At 40.6% G+C, this 23,255-nt stretch overlaps 1 protein-coding gene across 1 annotated transcript in view; it reads right to left on the reverse strand.

The window, feature by feature from the left end:
- Nucleotides 1-23,255, reverse strand: part of MYLK4 (myosin light chain kinase family member 4) — an 82,687-nt gene that overhangs the window by 3,865 nt on the left and 55,567 nt on the right. The window contains exons 4-12 of the mRNA XM_078054420.1: nucleotides 22,332-22,367; nucleotides 18,806-18,911; nucleotides 16,305-16,398; nucleotides 16,119-16,228; nucleotides 15,018-15,159; nucleotides 12,170-12,240; nucleotides 11,228-11,356; nucleotides 10,469-10,621; nucleotides 141-219 (exon numbers count right to left, since the gene is read on the reverse strand). Coding sequence (XP_077910546.1) covers nucleotides 141-219; nucleotides 10,469-10,621; nucleotides 11,228-11,356; nucleotides 12,170-12,240; nucleotides 15,018-15,159; nucleotides 16,119-16,228; nucleotides 16,305-16,398; nucleotides 18,806-18,911; nucleotides 22,332-22,367 — 920 coding nt within the window. The remainder of the gene's footprint in view (nucleotides 1-140; nucleotides 220-10,468; nucleotides 10,622-11,227; nucleotides 11,357-12,169; nucleotides 12,241-15,017; nucleotides 15,160-16,118; nucleotides 16,229-16,304; nucleotides 16,399-18,805; nucleotides 18,912-22,331; nucleotides 22,368-23,255) is intronic.

Here is a 23,255-nt window from a genome sequence, read left to right on the forward strand (position 1 = left end):
ATTCAACACTAGCACAAGATTGGAAGACTGTGAGAGATGGAATTAGAACCCCATATGAGGCTAAAATGCTTCTAGCCTCTGATCATCAAAAGACAAAGGTTGGCTAGAAAAGGAGAGGAAAATCAACAAGCCTCAGTTACCTGTGTGGTGAGTCTGGAGTGGAGTTTGTGGTCTGACAGCCAAGGGTGCTTGAGAGCTTCACTTGCACTTATTCTCCAACTAAAGGGAAATGTGGAAGGCTGTTAGCAGAGACACACCAAGGAGGCCTGAATCTGTCATTCACCCCAGCTCTGGCCATTGCCTTTGGGAGACCAGATGGTCAAATGTCAAATTCACAGGCAATTCTATCTCCTCTGGAACTATCGTTGATGATTGTAGGTTACCAGCAAATCCAGTCAGGGTAACAACAGCAGTAAGACAAGTGAGGCAAATAATTCAAAATTCTTGTTCATAATGGAACATCTACTTTCCAATACAAGTAACCATTTTTCATGCAATGTTTGAGCTTCATGAATTGAACTTTTATCAGTCAGTGGAAAAACAAATGCACACTTAACTACTGCAAGAGCCAAATGCTAAATGATTCTTGATAATTGCAAAAGTGATTTATATATTAAAACTCTTGAATAATATGTATCACTAACTTTTGAATTAAGAAATTTTGGGGGCTCCTGGGTGGCACAGTCAGTTAAGCATCCAACTCTTAGTCATGATGAGGTCATGATATCAGGGTCGTAAGACTGAGCCCCACATCAGGCTCCACCACACTCAGCGCAGAGTCTGCTCGGGATTCTCTTTCCCTCTCCCTTTGTCCCTCCCGCTTGTTCTCTCTCTCAAATTAAATAAGTAAATCTTAAAAAAAAAAAAAGGTTTTGAATACTTAAATAGATGAAAGTTAATATAAGTACTGAGAGAGAGTTCATTAGATACCTTTACAAAGAAACTATATCCTTTTGAGCTAGCAAACGTTTATACAATTTAAAAAAATAACATGGGAAAGAATTATAAAGATTATATTATATTCTAATTCCAAGTTTTATAAATTTGTCTTGTGTGCTAACATTTACCACATTAAACCAAATAACCTTTCAAAATAAAAACTATAAGTGAGTGCAACGATCTGGAGTCTACTTCTGAAACTGTATCAAGAAAGTAGTTTCCAACGATCATGGAGCTTCAGTTTGTAGACTGATTCAGTAAAATTGTTTCATCAGATACCGAACATTTAAGTATAAGATTTGAAGAGATGATAAGGGGGGCGGAGCAAGATGGCGGAGGAGTAGGAGACCTGGATTTCGTCTCCTCTCAGGAATTCAGCTGGATAGGGATCAAACCATTCTGAACACCTACAAACTCAACAGGAGATCGAAGAAAAGAATAGCAACAACTCTCTGAACAGAAAAGCGACCACTTTCTGGAAGGTAGGACGTGCGGAGAAGTGAATCCGAGGCGTTATTCGGGAGGATAGACGGCGGGGGAGGGGCCTCCCTCGGCCACTTCTGGCAAGTGATAGAGCGACGGAGCACAAAATCGGAACTTTTAGAAGTCTGCTCCGCTGAGGGACGTCACTCTGGTGGCGAAGTAGGGGGTGGAACCCTCGCGGGACAGTGTGGTCTCAGGACCCTCGGGGTCACAGAAAGACCGGGGTTGCCTGAGTGCGGCAGAGCTCCCAGGTACTGGAGCAGGGAAGCCGGCTGCAGAGACGGAGCCCAGGCGCGGGCTCTCAGCTCGCGGTTGCCATAAACCGTGATCCGCGGCACAGTCGGGCCACCGCTCCTCTAGCAGGGACCCAACAAGCGACAGATCCGGGGAGACTCACCTTCTTCCCCCGGGAGGAGAGGTGCGGGAGCGCACCGCGGGGATCTGCTGGGTTTGGAGACTCCACCCGGGGTCAGGTGCCAGATAGAAAGGCGCGGTCACAGGCCAGGTGAGCGCGGAGTGTGGCCGGAGACCGGGGAGACGGGAGTGACTGACTGCTTTTCTCTGGGGGCTCACTGAGGAGTGGGACCCCGAGTTCTCGGCTCCTCCGGGGCGGAGACTGGGAGGCCGCCATTTTCACTCTCAGCCTCCAAAGCTGTACAGAAAGCTTGCAGGGAACAAAAGCTCCGGAGAGCAAACCCGAGCAGATTACTTAGCCCGGACCGGCAAGGGGGGGGCAATTTTGCCTCCGGCAAAGATATTTGGGAACCACGGCAACAGGCCCCTCCCCCAGAAGATCAGGGAGAACAGCCAGCCAAGACCAAGTTTACCGATCAATGAGAACGGCAGAACTCCAGCGCTAGGGGAATACTACACATAGAATTCATGGCTTTTTTACCATGATTCTTTAGTCTTTCAAAGTTAATTATTTTTTTTAACTTTTTTTCTTTTTTCCTTTTTTCTTTTTTTTTTTTGAATTTTTCTTTTTCCCTTTTTCAACCAACATCTTATCAATCCCTTTTTTAAAAAAAAAATTTTTTATTTTTCATTTTTAAAGTCATATTCTATCCCTTCATAGTAGTTACCCGTATTTTTGGCATATATATATATATATAAGTTGTTCTCTCTTTAAAATCTTGAGATAGCTTCTTCTAACAGATCAAAATATACTCTAAATCTCTAGTGTATGGTTTTTTTCTACTCCCCTGCCTGATCACATTCTCTCCCTTTTTTCTTTCTTTTTTTTTTTTTAATCCTCTTCTTTCTTTTTTCAAACAACTTATCAAATCCTTTTTTAAAATTTTTTATAATTTCCATCTTTACAGTCATATTCCATCCCTTCATCATATCAACCCTTATTTTTGTACATATATAAGTTTTTCTTTCTTTAAAATTTTGGGAGGGACTTTCTTTTAACAGACCAAAATACACCCAAAATATAGTGTGTGGCACTGATCTATAATCCAGCCTGATCATATTTGATCACATTCTGTTTTTGTTTTGTTTTGTTTTGTTCTGCTTTTGTTTGTTTTTATCTTTATCTTTTTCTTTTTTCTTTCTTTCTTTCCTTTTCTTTTTTCTCTCTTTCCCTTTCTTTTCCCACTGCTTCTGGTCTTTTCTGATTTGTTTAGAGTATATTTTCTGGGGACGTTGCTACCCTGCTAGCATTTTGTTCTCTCATTAATCTATTCTCCTCTGCACAAAATGACAAGACGGAAAAAATCACCTCAACAAAAAGAACAAGAGGTAGTACCGACTGCCAGGGACCTACTCAATACGGACATTAGTACAATGTCAGATCTAGAGTTCAGAATCATCACTTTAAAGATACTAGCTGGGCTTGAAAAAAACATGGAAGTTATTAGAGAAACCCTTTCTGGAGAAGTAAAAGAATTAAAATCTAACCAAGTAGAAATCAAAAAGGCTATCAATGAGGTGCAATCAAATATGGGGGCACTAACTGCTAGGATAAATGAGGCAGAAGAAAGAATCAGTGAGATAGAAGACCAAATGATGGAAAATAAAAAAGCCGAGAAAAGGAGAGATAAACAACTACTGGATCACGAGGGCAGAATTCGAGAGATAAACGATACCATAAGACGAAACAACATTAGAATAATTGGGATCCCAGAAGAAGAAGAAAGAGAGAGAGGGGCAGAAGGTATAATGGAGCAAATTATAGCAGAGAACTTCCCTAATTTGGGGAAGGAAACAGGCATCAAAATCCAGGAAGCACAGAGAACCCCTCTCAAAATCAATAAAAATAGGTCAACACCCCGACATCTAATAGTAAAACTTACGAGTCTCAGAGACAAAGAGAAAATCCTGAAAGCAGCTCGGGAGAAGAGATATGTAACCTACAATGGTAGAAACATTAGATTGGCAACAGACTTATCCACAGAGACCTGGCAGGCCAGAAAGGACTGGCAGGACATATTCAGAGCACTAAATGAGAAAAATATGCAGCCAAGAATACTATATCCAGCTAGGCTGTCATTGAAAATTGAAGGAGAGATAAAAAGCTTCCAGGACAAACAAAAACTAAAGGAATTTGCAAACACGAAACCAGCCCTACAACAAATATTGAAAGGGGTCCTCTAAGCAAAGAGAGAGCCTAAAAGCAACATAGACCAGAAAGGAACACAAACAATATACAGTAACAGTCACTTTACAGGCAACACAATGGCACTGAATTCCTATCTTTCAATAGTTACCCTGAATGTAAATGGGCTAAATGCCCCAATCAAAAGACACAGGCTATCAGATTGGATTAAAAAACAAGACCCATCGATATGCTGTCTGCAAGAGACTCATTTTAGACCCAAAGACACCCCCAGATTGAAAGTGAGGGGGTGGAAAACCATTTACCATGCTAATGGACACCAAAAGAAAGCTGGGGTGGCAATCCTTATATCAGACAAATTAGATTTTAAACCAAAGACTGTAATAAGAGATGAGGAAGGACACTATATCATACTTAAAGGGTCTCTCCAACAAGAAGATCTAACAATTGTAAATATCTATGCCCCTAACATGGGAGCAGCCAATTATATAAGGCAATTAATAACAAAAGCAAAGAAACACATCGACAACAATACCATAATAGTGGGGGACTTTAACACCCCCCTCACTGAAATGGACAGATCATCTAAGCAAAAGATCAACAAGGAAATAAAGACTTTAAATGACACACTGGACCAAATGGACTTCACAGACATATTCAGAACATTCCATCCCAAAGCAACGGAATACACATTCTTCTCTAGTGCCCATGGAACATTCTCCAGAATAGATCACATCCTAGGTCATAAATCAGGTCTCAACCGGTACCAGAAGATTGGGATCATCCCCTGCCTATTTTCAGACCACAATGCTTTGAAACTAGAACTCAATCACAAGAGGAAAGTCGGAAAGAACTCAAATACATGGAGGCTAAAGAGCATCCTACTGAAGAATGAATGGCTCAACCAGGAAATTAAAGAAGAATTTAAAAAATTCATGGAAACCAATGAAAATGAAAACACAACTATTCAAAATCTTTGGGATACAGCAAAGGCAGTCCTAAGAGGAAAGTATATAGCAATACAAGCCTTTCTCAAGAAACAAGAAAGGTCTCAAGTACACAACCTAACCCTACACCTAAAGGAGCTGGAGAAAGAACAGCAAATAAAGCCTAAACCCAGCAGGAGAAGAGAAATAATAAAGATCAGAGCAGAAATCAATGAAATAGAAACCAAAAGAACAGTAGAACAGATCAACGAAACTAGGAGCTGGTTCTTTGAACGAATTAACAAGATTGATAAGCCCCTGGCCAGACTTATCAAAAAGAAAAGAGAAATGACCCAAATCAACAAAATCATGAATGAAAGAGGAGAAATCACAACCAACACCAAAGAAATACAAACAATTATAAGAACATATTATGAGCAACTCTATGCCAGCAAATTAGATAACCTGGAAGTAATGGATGCATTCCTAGAGATGTATCAACTACCAAAACTGAACCAGGAAGAAATAGAAAACCTGAACAGACCTATAACCACTAAGGAAATAGAAGCAGTCATCAAAAATCTCCCAACAAACAAGAGCCCAGGGCCAGATGGCTTCCCAGGGGAATTCTACCAAACATTTCAAGAAGAATTAATACCTATCCTTCTGAAACTGTTCCAAAAAATAGAAATGGAAGGAAAACTTCCAAACACATTTTATGAGGCCAGCATTACCTTGATCCCAAAACCAGACAAAGACCCCATCAAAAAGGAGAATTACAGACCAATATCCCTGATGAACATGGATGCAAAAATTCTCACCAAAATACTAGCCAATAGGATCCAACAGTACATTAAAAGGATTATTCACCACGACCAAGTCGGATTTATCCCTGGGCTGCAAGGTTGGTTCAACATCCGCAAATCAATCAACGTGATACAATACATTAACAAAAGAAAGAACAAGAATCATATGATCCTCTCAATAGATGCAGAAAAAGCATTTGACAAAGTACAGCATCCTTTCTTGATCAAAACTCTTCAGAGTATAGGGATAGAGGGTACATACCTCAATATCATAAAAGCCATCTATGAAAAACCTACAGCGAATATCATTCTCAATGGGGAAAAACTGAGAGCTTTCCCCCTAAGGTCAGGAACGCGGCAGGGATGTCCACTATCACCACTGCTATTCAACATAGTATTGGAAGTCCTAGCCACAGCAATCAGACAACAAAAAGAAATCAAAGGCATCCAAATCGGCAAAGAAGAAGTCAAACTCTCACTCTTTGCAGATGATATGATACTTTATGTGGAAAATCCCAAAGACTCCACCCCAAAACTGCTAGAACTCATACAGGAATTCAGTCAAGTGGCAGGATATAAAATCAATGCACAGAAGTCAGTGGCATTCCTATACACCAACAACAAGTCAGAAGAAAGAGAAATTAAGGAGTCTATCCCATTTACAATTGCACCCAAAACCATAAGATACCTAGGAATAAATCTAACCAAAGAGGCAAAGGATCTGTACTCAGAAAACTATAAAATACTCATGAAAGAAATTGAGGAAGACACAAAGAAATGGAAAAACGTTCCATGCTCATGGATTGGAAGAACAAATATTGTGAAGATGTCAATCCTACCTAGAGCAATCTACACATTCAATGCAATCCCCATCAAAATACCATCCACTTTCTTCAAAGAAATGGAACAAATAATCCTAAAATTTGTATGGAACCAGAAAAGACCCCGCATAGCCAGAGGAATGTTGAAAAAGAAAAGCAAAGCTGGCGACATCACAATTCCAGACTTCCAGCTCTACTACAAAGCTGTCATCATCAAGACAGTATGGTACTGGCACAAAAACAGACACATAGATCAATGGAACAGAATAGAGAGCCCAGAAATGGACCCTCAACTCTATGGTCAACTAATCTTCGACAAAGCAGGAAAGAATGTCCAATGGAAAAAAGACAGTCTCTTCAACAAATGGTGTTGGGAAAATTGGACAGCCACATGCCGAAGAATGAAACTGGACCATTTCCTTACACCACACACAAAAATAGACTCCAAATGGTTGAAAGACCTCAATGTGAGACAGGAGTCCATCAAAATCCTAAAGGAGAACACAGGCAGCAACCTCTTCGACCTCAGCCGCAGCAACTTCTTCCTAGAAACATCGCCAAAGGCAAGGGAAGCAAGGGCAAAAATGAACTATTGGGACTTCATCAAGATAAAAAGCTTTTGCAAAGCAAAGGAAACAGTCAACAAAACCAAAAGACAACTGACAGAATGGGAGAAGATATTTGCAAATGACATATCAGATGAAGGGCTAGTATCCAAAATCTATAAAGAACTCATCAAACTCAACACCAAAAGAACAAAGAATCCAATCAAGAAATGGGCAGAAGACATGAACAGACACTTTTCCAAAGAAGACATCCAAATGGCCAACAGACACATGAAAAAGTGTTCAATATCGCTCAGCATCAGGGAAATCCAAATCAAAACCTCAATGAGATACCACCTCACACCAGTCAGAATGGCTAAAATTAACAAGTCAGGAAATGACAGATGTTGGCGGGGATGCGGAGAAAGGGGAACCCTCCTACACTGTTGGTGGGAATGCAAGCTGGTGCAGCCACTCTGGAAAACAGTGTGGAGGTTCCTCAAAAAGTTGAGAATAGAGCTACCATATGATCCAGCAATTGCACTACTGGGTATTTACCCCAAAGATACAAAAGTAGGGACCCGAAAGGCTACGTGCACCCCGATGTTTATAGCAGCAATGTCCACAATAGCCAAACTGTGGAAAGAGACAAGATGTCCATCAACAGATGAATGGATAAAGAAGATGTGGTATATATATACAATGGAATATTATGCAGCCATCAAAAGGAATAAGATCTTGCCATTTGCAACGACGTGGATGGAACTGGAGGGTATTATGCTGAGCGAAATAAGTCAAACAGAGAAAGACATGTATCATATGACCTCACTGATATGAGGAATTCTTCATCTCAGGAAACAAACTGAGGGTTGCTGGAGTGGGGGGTGGGGTGGGAGGGATGGGGTGACTGGGTGATGGACACTGGGGAGGGTATGTGTTCTGGTAAGCGCTGTGAATTGTGCAGGACTGTTGAATCTCAGATCTGTACCTCTGAAACAAATAATGCAACATATGTTAAGAAAGAAAAAAAGAAGAAGAAGAATGTAGCAGGAGGGGAAGAATGAAGGGGGGGAAATCGGAGGGGGAGAAGAACCATGAGAGACAGTGGACTCTGAAAAACAAACTGAGGGTTCTAGAGGGGAGGGGGTTGGGAGGATGGGTTAGCCTGGTGATGGGTATTGAGGAGGGCACGTTCTGCATGGAGCACTGGGTGTTATGCACAAACAATGAATCATGGAACACTATATCTAAAACTAATGATGTAATGTATGGGGATTAACATAACAATAAAAAAATTTATAATAAATAAATAAATAAATAAATAAATAAATAAATAAAAGATTTGAAGAGATGATAACCCTTTACTTTAATCCATGATGGAAAGTTTAGTAACTTGATGACAACATCACCATTAGGAGGACCTTAAACAGGCAAATATAATTTTTTTGAAACTCTTGACCTCCACCAACCTCAGATGGAAGTGCTGTTTTGTTGAATATCATGATTTTCAGTACTGAATCCCCAGAAGCATTCCAAAAGCTGACCGTGCCAAAAAATTATTATTTCTTCACTGTAATGCAAACTTCTGAAAGCTGACTATTAAAAAGTTAACAATAACATAGTACTAATAATTAATTTTTTAATAGAATTTCGAGTTTATTTTTGTACCCAGAAATTTACTCCATGATCGTATTAGTGAAGCCCTCAGACCAAAGGAGTGAGTAGGGCATGGCGCTGGAGGCCACCAGGCATGGCTAGGACTCTGCCCCATGCTAACCATGTGACTGCTTGACTGCTCTCAGCCTGTTTCCTCATTTAATCCAGAATATTAAATCAGATAACACATAAAAGTGGATCTGTTGAATAGATTCTCAGTAAGTGTAGATCTCACCCACCAAAGATGTGATAGAGTTGACATTTTCCATCTGGTGTTCAGTGATGTACACATAATAATAATAATAGTGACATCAGCTGTTGTGCCTTTCCATTAAAGATAAAACCCATGTCTGTGCAGTGCCCTCTCCTCACACTGACCCCTCCCCCCCCCCCCCCCCCGCCTGGCTAAGTCCTCCTTACCCTCTAGGATGCAGTCCTGACTGACCCTTTTCAATAGACTCTATCTTTGCATTAACTGCATTGTATTCTATCTTTTTAAGAAATACCTATCTCTACTCTTAGACCATGGGGTACCTAAAGGCAGGGTCTGACTTTACACATGTGTTCTCAATGCCCCAGACACATTTCCTGGCAGACTGTCGACAAAGCACCTCCTTGGTTTCAGGTACTGCTCCAGACCCATGTTGCTTCTTTAATCCCCTCCCCCCAAATACACCCTCCTATCTGTTCACGGTCATGTTTATTAATAACTTAAAAGCCATAAAGATAATAAAACAATGAAGCAAGGCTCAGTATGGTTGGCCTTGAAAATCTTAAACACCATTTACCATTTTACATTTTAGGTATAAAACCATCTGAAACTGTTTTTGACTAAATCACAATGTCCTTCCCCTGCCTGTAATTCTAAAACGCAAGCCCTTATGTTTCAAGGTCACTCTTTTTCATCTGCTGAATTTTTTTTATAGATTTTATTTATTTATTTGAGAGAGAGACTGAGTATAAGCAGGGGAATCAGCAGAGGGAGAGGGGCAGAGGGAGGGAGCAGGGAGCCCAACGTGAGGCTCAATCCCAGAATCCTGGAATCATGACCTGAGCCGAAGGCAGATTGTTAACAGCCTGAGCCACGCAGGCGCCTCCATCTGCTGAATTTTGAACTAACGTGGTTTTAGCATGACAGAAAATAGAAGGCCGTGTAATATGTAACAGTTAAGTGGGCAGCCTTAGGGGAAGGTTGACGTGTTTGACGCTCAGTTCCACTGACTAGCCATATGATCTTGGGCAAACTATTTAGAGTCTCATCCATAAAATAATAATGATAATTCCCACCTCTTGGAGATGGATGGGGGTTAAAAGATAGGTCTATAAAGCACTTGGCAACGTCTGGTCCACAGTAGGCTCTCAAATGAAATGATACTTAAGTGTTCAGCTACACAGAACCGGATATGTGCTTTGTAGATATGAAAGGGGTTATGGAAATAACTTATCCCAAACCCTTCATTTTGAGGCCCAGCAAGAGCCCCTAATTGCTAGAGCCTTATTGCAAAAGGCAGAAGCAGGGAAGTTTTTGTAGCCCCTTTCAAGCCTCTTGACCAAACCAGTCCACGATCTTAGTAAACAAGGTCAAGAGCATCACACTCTTTCCATTTACAACTTTGCATGGGCATTGGAGATGTCAAAAAGAGAATTCGGGAATTATTTCCACGAATTGTGGTTAGCCTATGCTTCCCTATTATCCCTCCTTCTTCCAGAGCCCGGAACCAACTTGGGTTACCTCTTCTCCTTAATCAGAAGCTTGGAGATAAACTCCCTGGCCTCCTCCGAGATGTCCTGAAATTCTTCATCCTCTAAATCCCACCTACAGGCCAGGATGTTGTTCAGGGTCTCAGCGTCATTGTCACCCAGGAAGGGAGACAAGCCACTCAGTCTGTAAGACAGAGGAGCCAGAGCGAGTCTCGTTTAAGTAGCTTCAAACCCTTTACAGAGAGGTTGCTTTTTCTCGGTTCTGTCGTTTAAAACTGAGAGAAGTCAAATAACCGGATAATTAAACATAATTTTATAATATATTTTTGCAATCAGGAAAACGCTTCATTCCCCCACCCTGGCCCCTAATGAAACACCTGCAGCCATGGAGTCAGCAGCCCCCCTAAAATATGAAATCTCTAAGGAGAGCACAACTTCCTTTTTAGAGCATTTACAGCTGCTAAAGTCTGCCACACACTCAGATGGCCAACGCCAAAGGGTCACCCTGAGGAGTAAGGCTAGCCTTCGTCTTTTAGGAGATCAGGACACAAGTTGCTTTTTAATTACTTTTAGGGCATTCAGTGGTGTCCTAACAGTTAAAGCGATTACAAGTAGACATACATTTACTTTTTCAGGTGATGCACAGGGAAAGAATTTACTCCTTTCACCCCCAGGATTCACAGAGCCTAGAAAGTGACTCAACATGGCATGGTGTTATTTATTTGTTAAAAGACATAATTGGGCTATTATGCCTGTGTGTAAGTGTCAGAGAGACTGGAGATCTGCTTACAGCATATAGGCAATGACGCCCACACTCCACATGTCAGTGGGAAAGGAAACAAAATCATAGTTCACAACTTCAGGGGCAAGAAATTCCGGAGTTCCAAAGTTCACCTTCAGCTTCTCTCTGGGTTTGTATCTGGAATTCAGGAGACAAAGTGGAGGGATGGAGAGGGTCGATCAAACATCAACAATCGTAGAAACTGAAAAGATGCAGTCTATAAGACAAAATAACTTCAGCCACACAGCAAATTTTGAATACACAGGCTTTAAAGGAAATCGCGTATTTAGGAAATAATGTTAAAAACTTGTAAAAAAAAAAAAAAGTTCCAGGAGTTTAAGGGTCGTAATTCATACTATAAAATCTTAATAATCTGAAACAGTGGTGGGGAAAGCTGGTGAGAATAATTAGAACACGTGAATTCTAGAACACAACAAAAAGAAAACTGATACAATCCTTGACATGCCAATGGCTTGAGTAAGCCCACATTAATGAATAAATGAAATGCAATTATTTGCATCCATTTTATATTCACCATTAATGTACTGAAGTCCACATATAAACTCTTCGTTCACTTAAGAAGCTTATATGTACCAGAACCCTTTGCAATCGCATTTACACTACTCAATTTTTAAAGTAAATCTTCTCTTTACAGATAGAACGAATATAAAAGACTAAGACAAACTTATGAATTCTAAATTAATGTCTTCAAATTTAATAACTTCACTGTATGAGATTTTTAAGTTTTCTTATTTTTTTCTTGGATACACCGTAGAAACCTCTAAACATTCCAATTCCAAAGTCAGCAAGGTAAGGCTGGGATATAATTTTTGTCAAGTTAATTCTAAGTGAGAGTCTAAAACCAAGAGATATATCAGATTTATCTTTGCAAAGAAAAGCACCATCATGCTCACTACTTCCGTTCATATACCTATGTCCAAATACACATACCTTCTGGCCAATCCAAAATCAATAATTTTTATTTGTTTGGCATCCCGATTCACACACAGGATATTCTCAGGCTGCCAGGAGAAAGAGACACATTAGCAATGAAAACAACCATCATTCACTCAAATTGTCCTCGAACCACAACTAAAAATACAACGATGCTCAGGAAAAACATATCAGGCCTTTCACTTTGGGTCTGGCTTGTCTGTGTGGGTATTTTCTCCTTTAATTTTGTGGTGGATGAGGTTGTGGGTACCCTGCCAACCTTGCATTACCCTGCCTGTCCCTCTCCCTGGTTCTGCAGTTTACCATAATGTGTGAGTTCAGGCAGGGGCCTCTTTGAGGGAAGAAAGACAAGGAGCCTGCTTCAGTACCTTCCAAACGGACTGGTGGAGGCTGTCTCGGACTTGACATCTGCCCCCCTAAAATTATTAAGTATGAATTTCCCCTTCTTGGAGGAATATCTTTCCCAAAGATTTATGAGCTCCAGGAGAAATGGCCTGATTCCTTTAAACAGTCACACCGAGGATGTAATATAACGGGAACGCTGCTGACCTCCAGATTTTCCCTTTGCACTTAATCCGTGAGAAAGTCATGTGTAAAAGGAAGACTTCCCTCTCGTTCATTCTTCATTCTCAGCAATTCCAAAGTTTTACTGAGTTTGTTCTCAGTGCCCAAACCCTTGACTAAGTGTTCCCTTGGAGTTTGACTCTGGTTAAGACTTTGCCCTCTGTCAAGGTGATAGAATTGGGGGTGGGGGGTGTAGAGGGAGAAAACGTGGATAGTAGCATTGCAACTCAGTGTTTATGGAATGTCTTACAAGTGTGCCTGTATTTGTTAGGTCAGAAAAACTGAGGTCTGAGAAAAATAGGAAATTTGATTTAAAGTCTAGGTCATCCATAAAAGAGAAATAAAGTTTTCAAAGAATTGCTTGGAACTCTCAAGTTCTTGCTGGGGTGCATTTAGCCAAGTTTCTGAATCCTCAGGATCCCATGTCCCATCCTTTATGTGGGATCACAGCTGTCCCTGCCCTGCCTGTCTGGGTGGAGAGGAGGTTCAAATGAGATCAGAAACTAAGAAGTAATGGATGAAATGATGTAGAGTCTCCTTACCAACATTCAATGGACTATTTGGTTGGCATAGTGTCTTTGGAAGCCCTTTTCTAAAATATCTCTAAAATTGGTGTCTATGAGTAAAAGCTATTGATAAAGTGGATATTCTATAAGAATATGTGGTTTCATGCTTAAATAACTGATCGGTATGAATAAAGCTGTCTGATTCTCAAAGACTACTATGACATAAAAATGTGTTTACAGCTTTGAGGGCACTTTAAAAAGTTAATTTTTTTCTAACTATGAAATGAAAGCATATTCATTGAATAAGATTTTCAAAACACAGAAAAATATAAAGGAGGCCATTTTTCATTTTTAAGTCACCTATAATCTCCCCTCCATGGTGACAAGCACTCTTAATATTTTTGGCCCTTTTCCTTCCAAGGAGCTTTCTGCAAGGGATGAGTGGTCCTTAATGACCCATCCAGCTGTTGCAATTACTATTATCTTTACCTACAAACCATAACTAAAATTGCCCATTGCAAGTCCTCAATCAATGTTATGAAGCCACATACAGAGCTGTTTGACTTACGATAGGTCAGGTCCTAGTTTTAGTTGCCAGTCAAATCCCTTTAGGGATATCTGCAGAAGATCTACACTCAAGGAAAATGCTCCATGGAAATACACATTATCAAACAGTTCCAAAGCCAAGGGCTTTGCTAATGATTTTCAACTTCTGACTTTGTCTTTTATATATCACTTCCTCCTGCCCCATGAATGGGAGAGGTAGCACACATAAATCAAGGCAGTGAGGGAAGCTAAGTTACAAGAAGAGAGGACCATGGAAACCAATTTAAGGAAGTTAAATCTATTTAGCTCTACAATCCCCGATGACTTGCAATAGATGGTATGTTATAGAGAATATATATTTTATCTCACGGTCATGCTGTGCAAACAGGGAAATGAGAAAATGATTGTGCCACACAAGAAGAGGCAATTTATGATACTTAGCCCCGATATTAGAGCTGATCAGAGTTATTGAGCTTGGGTCTTTCACTGGTCCTAACTAGGTATAGTCCAATTCTAGGCACTTCATACTGGGAGAGAGATCAAAAGGGAAGGGTCATTAAATAAGATGAGAAAGGCAGGTGGCTTGGCTCCCCACTGCTCACATAGGTTCTCCACCATGCCCAACGTGGTGCCAGCCCCACCCCCACCACCCTTCTCAGCTCCTAAGCATTTTAGCACCGACCTTCTGGCTGCCCTGTATCCCATTCTGCCATAGGTTCCTACTCAGTGTTCTAGCATGCCCACAGAAAAACAAATCCCTAAAGTCCAGCACATCCTAAAAGAGTTTGAGACTGCTAAGGATGCTTGGAGAGCTGGGAAACTTGGCTACCACGAGGGAATTCTGAGTTAGCTAAAATCCTCCCACCTACTTATTCTAAAAATGAGGGGGACACAGCAAGGATACCATGGTGGTGGTAGTGGTGGTGGTGGTGGTGGTGGTTTTAATTCTAAACTTTTAGGGAAAGCATCTCCCATATGGATCCCTTTCACACAGGCAAGTTACAAGAATCTGAATAGAGTCTCTGAAGGTGGAGATATGCAAATATTAGGGGGTGGTGGAAGCCAGGAACGGGGAGATGACACTAAAAATCCAGGTTTTCATTAATTCCCGAATATGTAACTCATAACAGCATAAATTCCCCAAGCTGGCATATAGTATCTGACGGGGCCCACTGATCCACAGGAGGGGAGGGTGGAAGGGGTTTCATACCAAATAGAACACGCTGTACCTTCAGATCCAAATGGAGAATATACATCTGATGCATGTGTCTTATGCCCTCACATATCTGCTTGATGAACAGGATGGTGTCAAACTCAGTCAGATTGTAGTTGTCATCGATGATGCGATCAAACAGCTCCCCTCCGTCCACACTGCAGAGGGAAGAGGCGTCAAGTCCTGAGTATGGCTCCTCCGTGAACACAGCCACTTCCTGGAGTAGCAGCCACGTGTTTAAGCTCGTCCAACTCTTCCAGCAGGTGTGTGTGCCCGGTGACTTCTCCACCTCCATCGCTATCTCAGCTACATGATGCTTAGGCTAAAGGCCCTTCTTTTAGCTACCATCAATTTCACAACCCGAAAGCCTCAAGGTCCCAGTCATCTCGTGGCTGCAGTTCTGTTATGAGTCTGCATCTGCCATTTCCTAACATATACGGAAGATAAAGAGGACCCTACAAAGGCTGGGAGAGGAATCCCAAATACCAAGTGATGGTCAAACAGGGTCTTCTCAGACTACTTTCAGTGTTAAAGTGCTCCTATGTGCTTCTGATGCTAGACTTTTTATTACCCCAAATTCCTATTGCGCGATGATAAACAAAACCCCAAGCAGGGGAAAGAATGAACTGAATCACAATACTGATTCAGCGTAATTGAGAACTACTCACTTTCTAACTACTTATTAATTTTTTATAAAAGTGAATTTAAATGGAAGTTTCTTAGCCCCAGTTATTAAGAATTTGAAGTGAACTTTGTATTAATGATTAGGTTGAAAAAAAAATGTGGTTCAAAAATCACTTTCCTTCAGGTTAACCAGAATAATCTTTAGGCTGGCTATTTGACACAATAGCTTAGATATAAAGCTATGTCTAGGGTGTCATTCTACTTCTTCTCAGTAAAATCACACATGGAGATGTGTATTCCTAAGTAATTTTCCTTCTGAAACTGATGCGATTGTCTGATACATGCCGGTCAGAATCAGAAGTGCACCAAGCACGGATCTAGCAACTTCTGAAGCAGGACAGAGCTACCGCCGCGTAATCATGCTTGCGTGCAGCTGTGCAGGGGAGGGGTGGAGGAAGGGTGGAGGAGGGGGTGGGGGAGGGAGAACACGTACTACTCCATGACCAGGACAATGTCATTCTTAGACTCAAAGGCGTCGTAGAGCTGAATGAGGTTCACGTGATCCAGCTGGTTCATGATGTTGATCTCGTTCTTCACTTCATCCTGAGAAGAAGGAAAGATGCTTTAGCGAAGTGAAGATGATGACGGCAAGGACAGATCCGCGTTGCACGGACTTTACCTTATCCTTGGTGCCTCTGGTCTTGATGATCTTGGCCGCCAGCTTCAGACCTGTTGCTTTCTCTTCACACCTGTGAACCTGGCCAAAGCGCCCCCTGCCAAAGAAGAGGACGTGGTGCAGCGTGAGGTGGGGCCAAGTGGAAGACGCCCCTGTCGGGGCATTTCTCTTTTGGGGTTTGAATGAGCAAACCTGTTAGTGTTATCTACTGTAGCCAATAAACTTCTAAAATAATGGGCGCCTGGGTGGCTCAGATGGTTGAGCGTCTGCCTTCGGCTCGGGTCATGATCCCAGGGTCCTGGGATCGAGTCCCGCATCGGGCTCCCTGCTCCTTGGGAGTCTGCTTCTCCCTCTGCCTCTCTCTCTCTCTCTCTCTGTCTCTACTGAACAGATAAATAAAATCTTTAAAAAAAAAACTTCTAAAATAATGTTAAAGTGTGGTCTCTCCGTCATGGGCTGAGGGGTTTCCCAGCCCTACCCCAGACCTACTGAGGCAAGAATCTAAGGTGAGGCCCCAGAATCTGCATTTCCACAGAGTTCCTTGGATGATTCATATGCACCCTAAAATTTGAGAACTTGTTATAGAAAAAAATAGAATCTTTCTGAATCCATATGAATGGAATAAGTTAGGCTTTGTAAGCGAATGAACAATACAGTCTGTAGGTCAGGCATGTAAAATTATTTTTGGAAACTGCATATAAATAAAGTGATAACAATATTACATACAGATACATAAAATAAAAAATACATATTACATAATCACCTATGAGATTTTTGACGGTTTAGCTTGGATATAAATTTTTATACACTTTAAAGGACAGCTTCTTACACATGTAATCACATACCGAAATGTACACTCATGAACAATTTTAAAATGTGACTTCTTGCTTTGATTCCTGATTTAGTAAAATAGAACACAGGTGCCTGCTTGTGCAATGTGGCTATCATGGCAGGGGGCTAAGGGGAAGCTTCCTGAACAACACTGTGACCCTAAGAACCCCCCACATTCCTGGAGGGCTGCAGAGGTGAGGATGGTGGCCACAACTGACAGAGGCAGGGTGGTGACCAACTGAGTTGAGGTCCCACTCAACTCAGCTACATCTGTGCACAAACAGATTGGTCTCGGAGAATGACATTTCCGTAAACATAAGCCAAGGGAGGACCTTAATTCCAACTACCATGTCCAGACCGTGAACACAGCCCCAGGCACGTCACATGTGGCTACTGATGAAGAAAATGCCCTGGGGTTGCCTGGGTGGCTCAGTGGGTGAGCGTCCCACTCTCGATTTTGGCTCCGGTCATGATCTCAGGGTCCTGAGATGGAGCCCCGCATCAGGTTCCCTGCTCAGCAGAGAGTCTGCTTCTCCCTCTCCCTCTGCCCCTCCCCCTGCTTGTGCTCTCTTTCTCTAAAGTAAATAAATCTTAAAAAAAAGAAAAGAAAAAAGAAAATACCCTGGGAATTGTCTCAAAGTGTCTTCTGCAAATAACAATTCTCCTTCCGAGAAACAGTTGCTGGTTTGCCACCGAAGTCCCTGACGACCCAAATGAGCTACTACGTGCAGTAATACTAAAGACTCCCAGGGCACCTATTCATGTTTCAGGGTTTTCATTTGTCTCTCTGCCCTTTCTCACAGTCTCAAGAGGAGCTCTCTATAATCAGCAGGCTGAGGAGGAAAGCATTCAGGGGGTTCCCCATGGTGCAGGCAAAAGAAATATGGGGCAGGAAGAGGAAGAAGGGACTTCACAAATGGCGACCACACCCCCAATGACCAAATGCAGAAACATGCACTATAGTTGCTGTACATATTTTCCATGGTTGGTAAGTAGCTTTTGTGTAAATGTTCTGCTTCCTTATGCTATTTCACATAGATATGCTGACAGTAGTAAACTTTATAATTTAGACTTTAAATCACAAGATATCAAAGGGGGATTGTGTCTGTCATAGAAAAGGAAGGAATATCCCCCAGTAATAAACTCGGTCCCTGATGGACTGTACTCTTCCTTCTTCGGGGAGAGAGTATGCATTTAGACGTCCTTTAAAAAAATTCTTCAGGGACTGAAGCAATCACTCAAAATGGATAATAGTAATTAATACAGTAACAACATAAATGGAAAACCAACAACAATGATAAAAAAAAGATTTAACACATGCCACAAGAAATACACAGTGTTGTTCACTCATTCCTACATTTTGTGTCTCCGTTTTCAAGTTTTGGACAGCTTCTAAACCTTCTGGTGACTCACTGGGGCTTCTCCCACTTTCAGATATTACAACATGGGAAGTAAAGCAGATAATAAATGTGGACTTCAGTCACTGTCACCACATCAACCTTTCTGACATCAGTAGCGATTTTCAGAAATGCTAAAAATCTCTTAAAATGCTTGTTTATGATGTTTCTGGTTCTTGGGTCAAGACTGGCAAACATTTATGCAATCCTCAGGATCTGCCTCTTTGAAAATGCTCTTCTTTTGTGGAAAGCGTGTTAAAATTGAGCATTACTTACCCTCCTAAAACTTCCATTCTGCTCACAGTATAAAAGACGTTGATGGCTGCTTGTTTGGCTGTCACGATACGGTGATTAAACGGGGCGGGAGGAGCCGGGACATCATCTAGATGGTGAGAGGAAGCAGTCAGACCTCTTTCTGGCACCAGACTGGGCCTCAGAATAAAATAAAATGGGCCATCTATTTTATTCCTAGTGATCCAGGGAATATATGTTTCTATTTCATATTATGGTCTGTAATTCATGAAGGTGACACCTGACATCTTTCAGAAAGAATGTCAGGACCATGTAACTGTGGTTTATACCATCTTCAGGACAACTTTTAGAAATGTCACAATAGTTGAAAATCTCCAACCCCAAACAGTCCATACGGATAATTCTCTCAAGCCCAAAACCATTTAAGTTCTAAGATAAGGAAGTGTTTGATCCATTAAAAAAAAAAAGCACCACTGATAAGGTTCATTATTTTAATTAAAGCAAAGAAAGATGAAGAGTTACTTCATGTCATTGAAATGTTTGCTATTATTCTACATTACTTTGCAAAATATTTTAGCCTTTATTTAAGACACTTTTAAGGCACAGAGATGAATTTTTCCTGGCTGGAAATAAAACAACCAGTAAAACTGGCTAAGGACATATTCTACAGCTCTCAAATTTCTCCCACTTCCCACCCTCCGGTCTAAGTGTTTTAACTCTAGTCCACCTCATGATCGGTTCTAAAACACAAACTCAGTAATATTCTTCCAGCATTCTTTTTATTTTTCCATGGTTTGCTTTCTGTGAGCCTATTCATTTCCCCATTTATTCCATATTTAAGCATCTATTGCATGCAGCTTCTTACATGCATACAAGGATACAAGGGGAGGTGAGTAGATAATAACTTTGCTTTCAGAACTTTAAATGTATTCAACACATAATTCTGGAGCACTTATCTTGTGCTAGGCACTCTGCCAAATGTTAATATTTTTAAGAATTCAGATAATAGAAGTGTCTGGGAATCTGATTTGATATAGACATTCATCTCTCACACCATAAATATGCTGAAAACGAAAGAAGTCATGAAAGAATTTTCTTGGTGGCATTCATCTCTTCAGACCAAAAAAAAAAAAAAAAAAGTGATTGAATTACATACACAAATGGCATCAGTATGGCATTCTGTCTCCTTCAGGCTGTTAGGCTAAGTGAAATTTAGTTGGAAATGCTTGCTGGAAAAGGTTAAGAAGCTTTAAAAGGCTGAAACAAAAACCATTTCCTACCCAATGGGGCCATCAGATCTTGCTGTCTGGAGGTCTTAGTTCCAGCAGATGCCAAGGGTTTGCCTTGTAAGCCCCCCTGGGCTTGTCTGGTTTCCTGTGTCCTAAATGTGTGTCCTTCACCTGGACTCTCTACATCTATTCTGCTCTTTTTGCTGTCCTCTTTGGTGAAGCACTCCCCCGTCACCCTCCGCTTGCTGCTGCCAGTGTGTTCTGCTTGCTCAGCATTCTGGAAAGTGGGCGCTAGCACTGGGTTTTCCAGGATTCGGGTTGTAGAAATGGCTTTTACATTGCTGATACACCTGGAAAATAAAATCCACCTGCAGCTCTCAACGTTTCAAGGAGATAACTTTCAGATGATCAAAAGTCTTAGCACTAAAGCTTCCTGAACATGGTGCTTTGGTGAAGCTTCATGATAGAGTTGGCTGTTTCAGCATTTGGGATGAAATGGAGCAGTATGCTTCCCCATCAAACGAAGCAGCACAAGAACGGATGTAGATAACAGGATCCCAGGGACTCTCCCTGATGACCTCATTGTGACCCCAAGTTATTCCACTGACCCTTTACAAAAGCAGTCATCTTATGATACCTAGCTAATTTGATCTTCATTTTTTTCACTTCCTTTTCTTATAGAAGAGAGAGATTACTAAATTAAAGTGTACTAAAGGAAGCAATCATCTCTGAATATTAACAGCAGGGAGAGTAAACCTTTATTGGTCAAAGAATTGAACTAATTTCAGTTTTTTAACAGCTCCTTACCTTACTAAGCAGATCTTTGCAATGATGGACTTTCTTAATAAACATTAGCCTTTATGTTTAATTCTTTAAAAATTTGACTTCTCTATGATTGGGTTTCAAATACATTATTAATAAATGAAATAAAAATTATATCTTAATTCCGTAAAAAACACAGAGATATTTGGATACTCTGTTCCAGATAGAGTCTGTGGCCCATCACAACATAGAGTAATTGATTGTGGTTGGCTACATAATTACCTGAATTTATATGTGAAACTTTGCAGTTGAGGAAGAGTCCTTCAATAATCTACTTCTTACTCAATCCTCACAATACCTTAGGAAAATAGCCAATTTATCATGCATAATTTAAGAATTAGTTTCTTAACTTACAGATAAATCTGATCTCATTATTCAGTTCTTGATCTTAGGAAGCATGTGCTTTATATTGCTAAAAACAAGAACTTCATACTTAATCTTAAAAATACTGATTGATAATAATCATTATCTTTATCAGTTGACAGAAGAAAACAGTAAAAATGCCTGAAAATGTCACAGGCAAGAAGAAAAAGTAATGGCAAGAGAACAGGGCCAAGAAAAACCCACACCAGCTGGGAAACTGGTTTCTAAACCGTTGCTTTAAAAACTCACTTCACTTCTCCTTTTGGTATGGCTTTAAATCGCAATGGTTCATAGGTCTACCAAAAACATCAGTTGTAGGCGTGCAATGCTTTAAAGCCTACCTTTCACAGATTTGATCACCATTTGTTTTATCAACACACTGCTTTTTATTTGAACACTTGTCCAACACTGTTTCATTTGCAATTGCTGGTCCTCCTTTTGTCTCAACTTGGCTTTCACTAGTATCTTCTTTAGAATGAAGCCCATTTTTCTCTCCTTTGAACACTGGACATCCATTTTGATCCACAGTGGCTTGCTTATCATCTCCAGAACTATTACTTTCTTGTCTGTTCAGTCTCTGTGTACTCGAAATGTCTCTTGTGTCTATATTTTCTCTTGGCTCTATGGAACTTCTTAGAGCAAAATCTTCGACTTCGTCTTGTGGTCTTTCTGTATGAAATGTGGCAAAACTTCTCTGAACTAGAGAGGCATTGGTCTTCTCAGAATTGTTCTCATTGAGTTTATTAACCTTTTTTTTCTCGGAGGAGGGCTGGTTCTTCTGGGAAGATCTCTCTAAAAGCCACAAAATATTTTAATGGAGGATGCATGTGATCAGTATAATTTCGGCTTCACATAATGGCATTTCTATTCAGGTTTCTCTTTATCAGAAGATACAAGATTTTGAAAGGCAAAGTAGACATGAACATGACCAACTGACTGACATTTGGGTTCCCAAAGAGTTTCTAGTTTGTAACTAGTAGGACCCAAAGCCAATCAAATAAAGATATTCAAACAGCACTTCTCCCAACACAGGGCTTTATGAACATGTAACTCCTTCTGAATAAGAACAACGGCAACAGGACTTTTACATCACAGCTTTCCTTATGCATAAATATCTAGTCTTCTAAAGATGTTACCTGTGAGGGCCGGTGTCCTTTTGCCTTTGACAGGTGCTGTTTCCTTCAGACCAGGGTGTGGCCGTGACTTCTCCTTAGCCTGTGGATACACAATTGAATAACTGAAGTTACTTATTGATTACATCAGGGTTTCTCAACCTCAGCACTACTGACACATGGGGTGGATAATTCTTTGTTGTGGAAAATGTCATGAGCATTATAGAATTTTTGCAACATCTTTGTCCTCTACCCACAAGAAGATGATGATAGCTTCCCTCCCAGTTATAACAACCAAAATGTCTCCAGAAATTGTTAAGTGTCCCTTGGGGGGGCAAAATCATCCCAGATTGAAAACTACTATATTACATGATTCAAAAATAAAAAAAAAAACCCACTAAAATTAATAGCAAGTTAGAGGGCAGGACAGTCTGAATTAATGAAACTGTATAGACTACAATATTTAAAAACAAATGAACTCACTACTCTAAAAGAAATTCTGTTAAACTCTGGCATTGTTTGTAAAAGAAGGCCCATCTTCATGAATAGATTAAAAGATATTGATAATGTATATGTCACCTCTGACCTCTGTTCATATTGTCTTGATATGGTTCACATATTAATCAGATGAAAATGAGAGGATCTATATGAATAGGTTTTGTAAACCAGAAAGCAGGAGACTAAAGTAAGCTTTTCTGAATGAGGTTTCACATGGCTTAAAGCAGATGACCATTTTCCTAGGCAGATAAACATCCTTCTCACAGTTTGGCTTCTCTGAATTTGCTTAGCCAACTTTTCTTAAATACCACATAAAAAGTAAACATTAGCCCAATCCACCCAAGTTATCACAAATTCTGAAGTTGTGCATTATAAATTAATGAAATTGTATGGATGTCCAAAGAGTCCGTTTCTTTTCTTTGGAAAGAGAGCGAAATTTGCCTTAGGGTG

This window comes from Halichoerus grypus, chromosome 9, assembly GCF_964656455.1.
Source record: "Halichoerus grypus chromosome 9, mHalGry1.hap1.1, whole genome shotgun sequence".
Lineage (NCBI taxonomy): Eukaryota > Metazoa > Chordata > Mammalia > Carnivora > Phocidae > Halichoerus > Halichoerus grypus.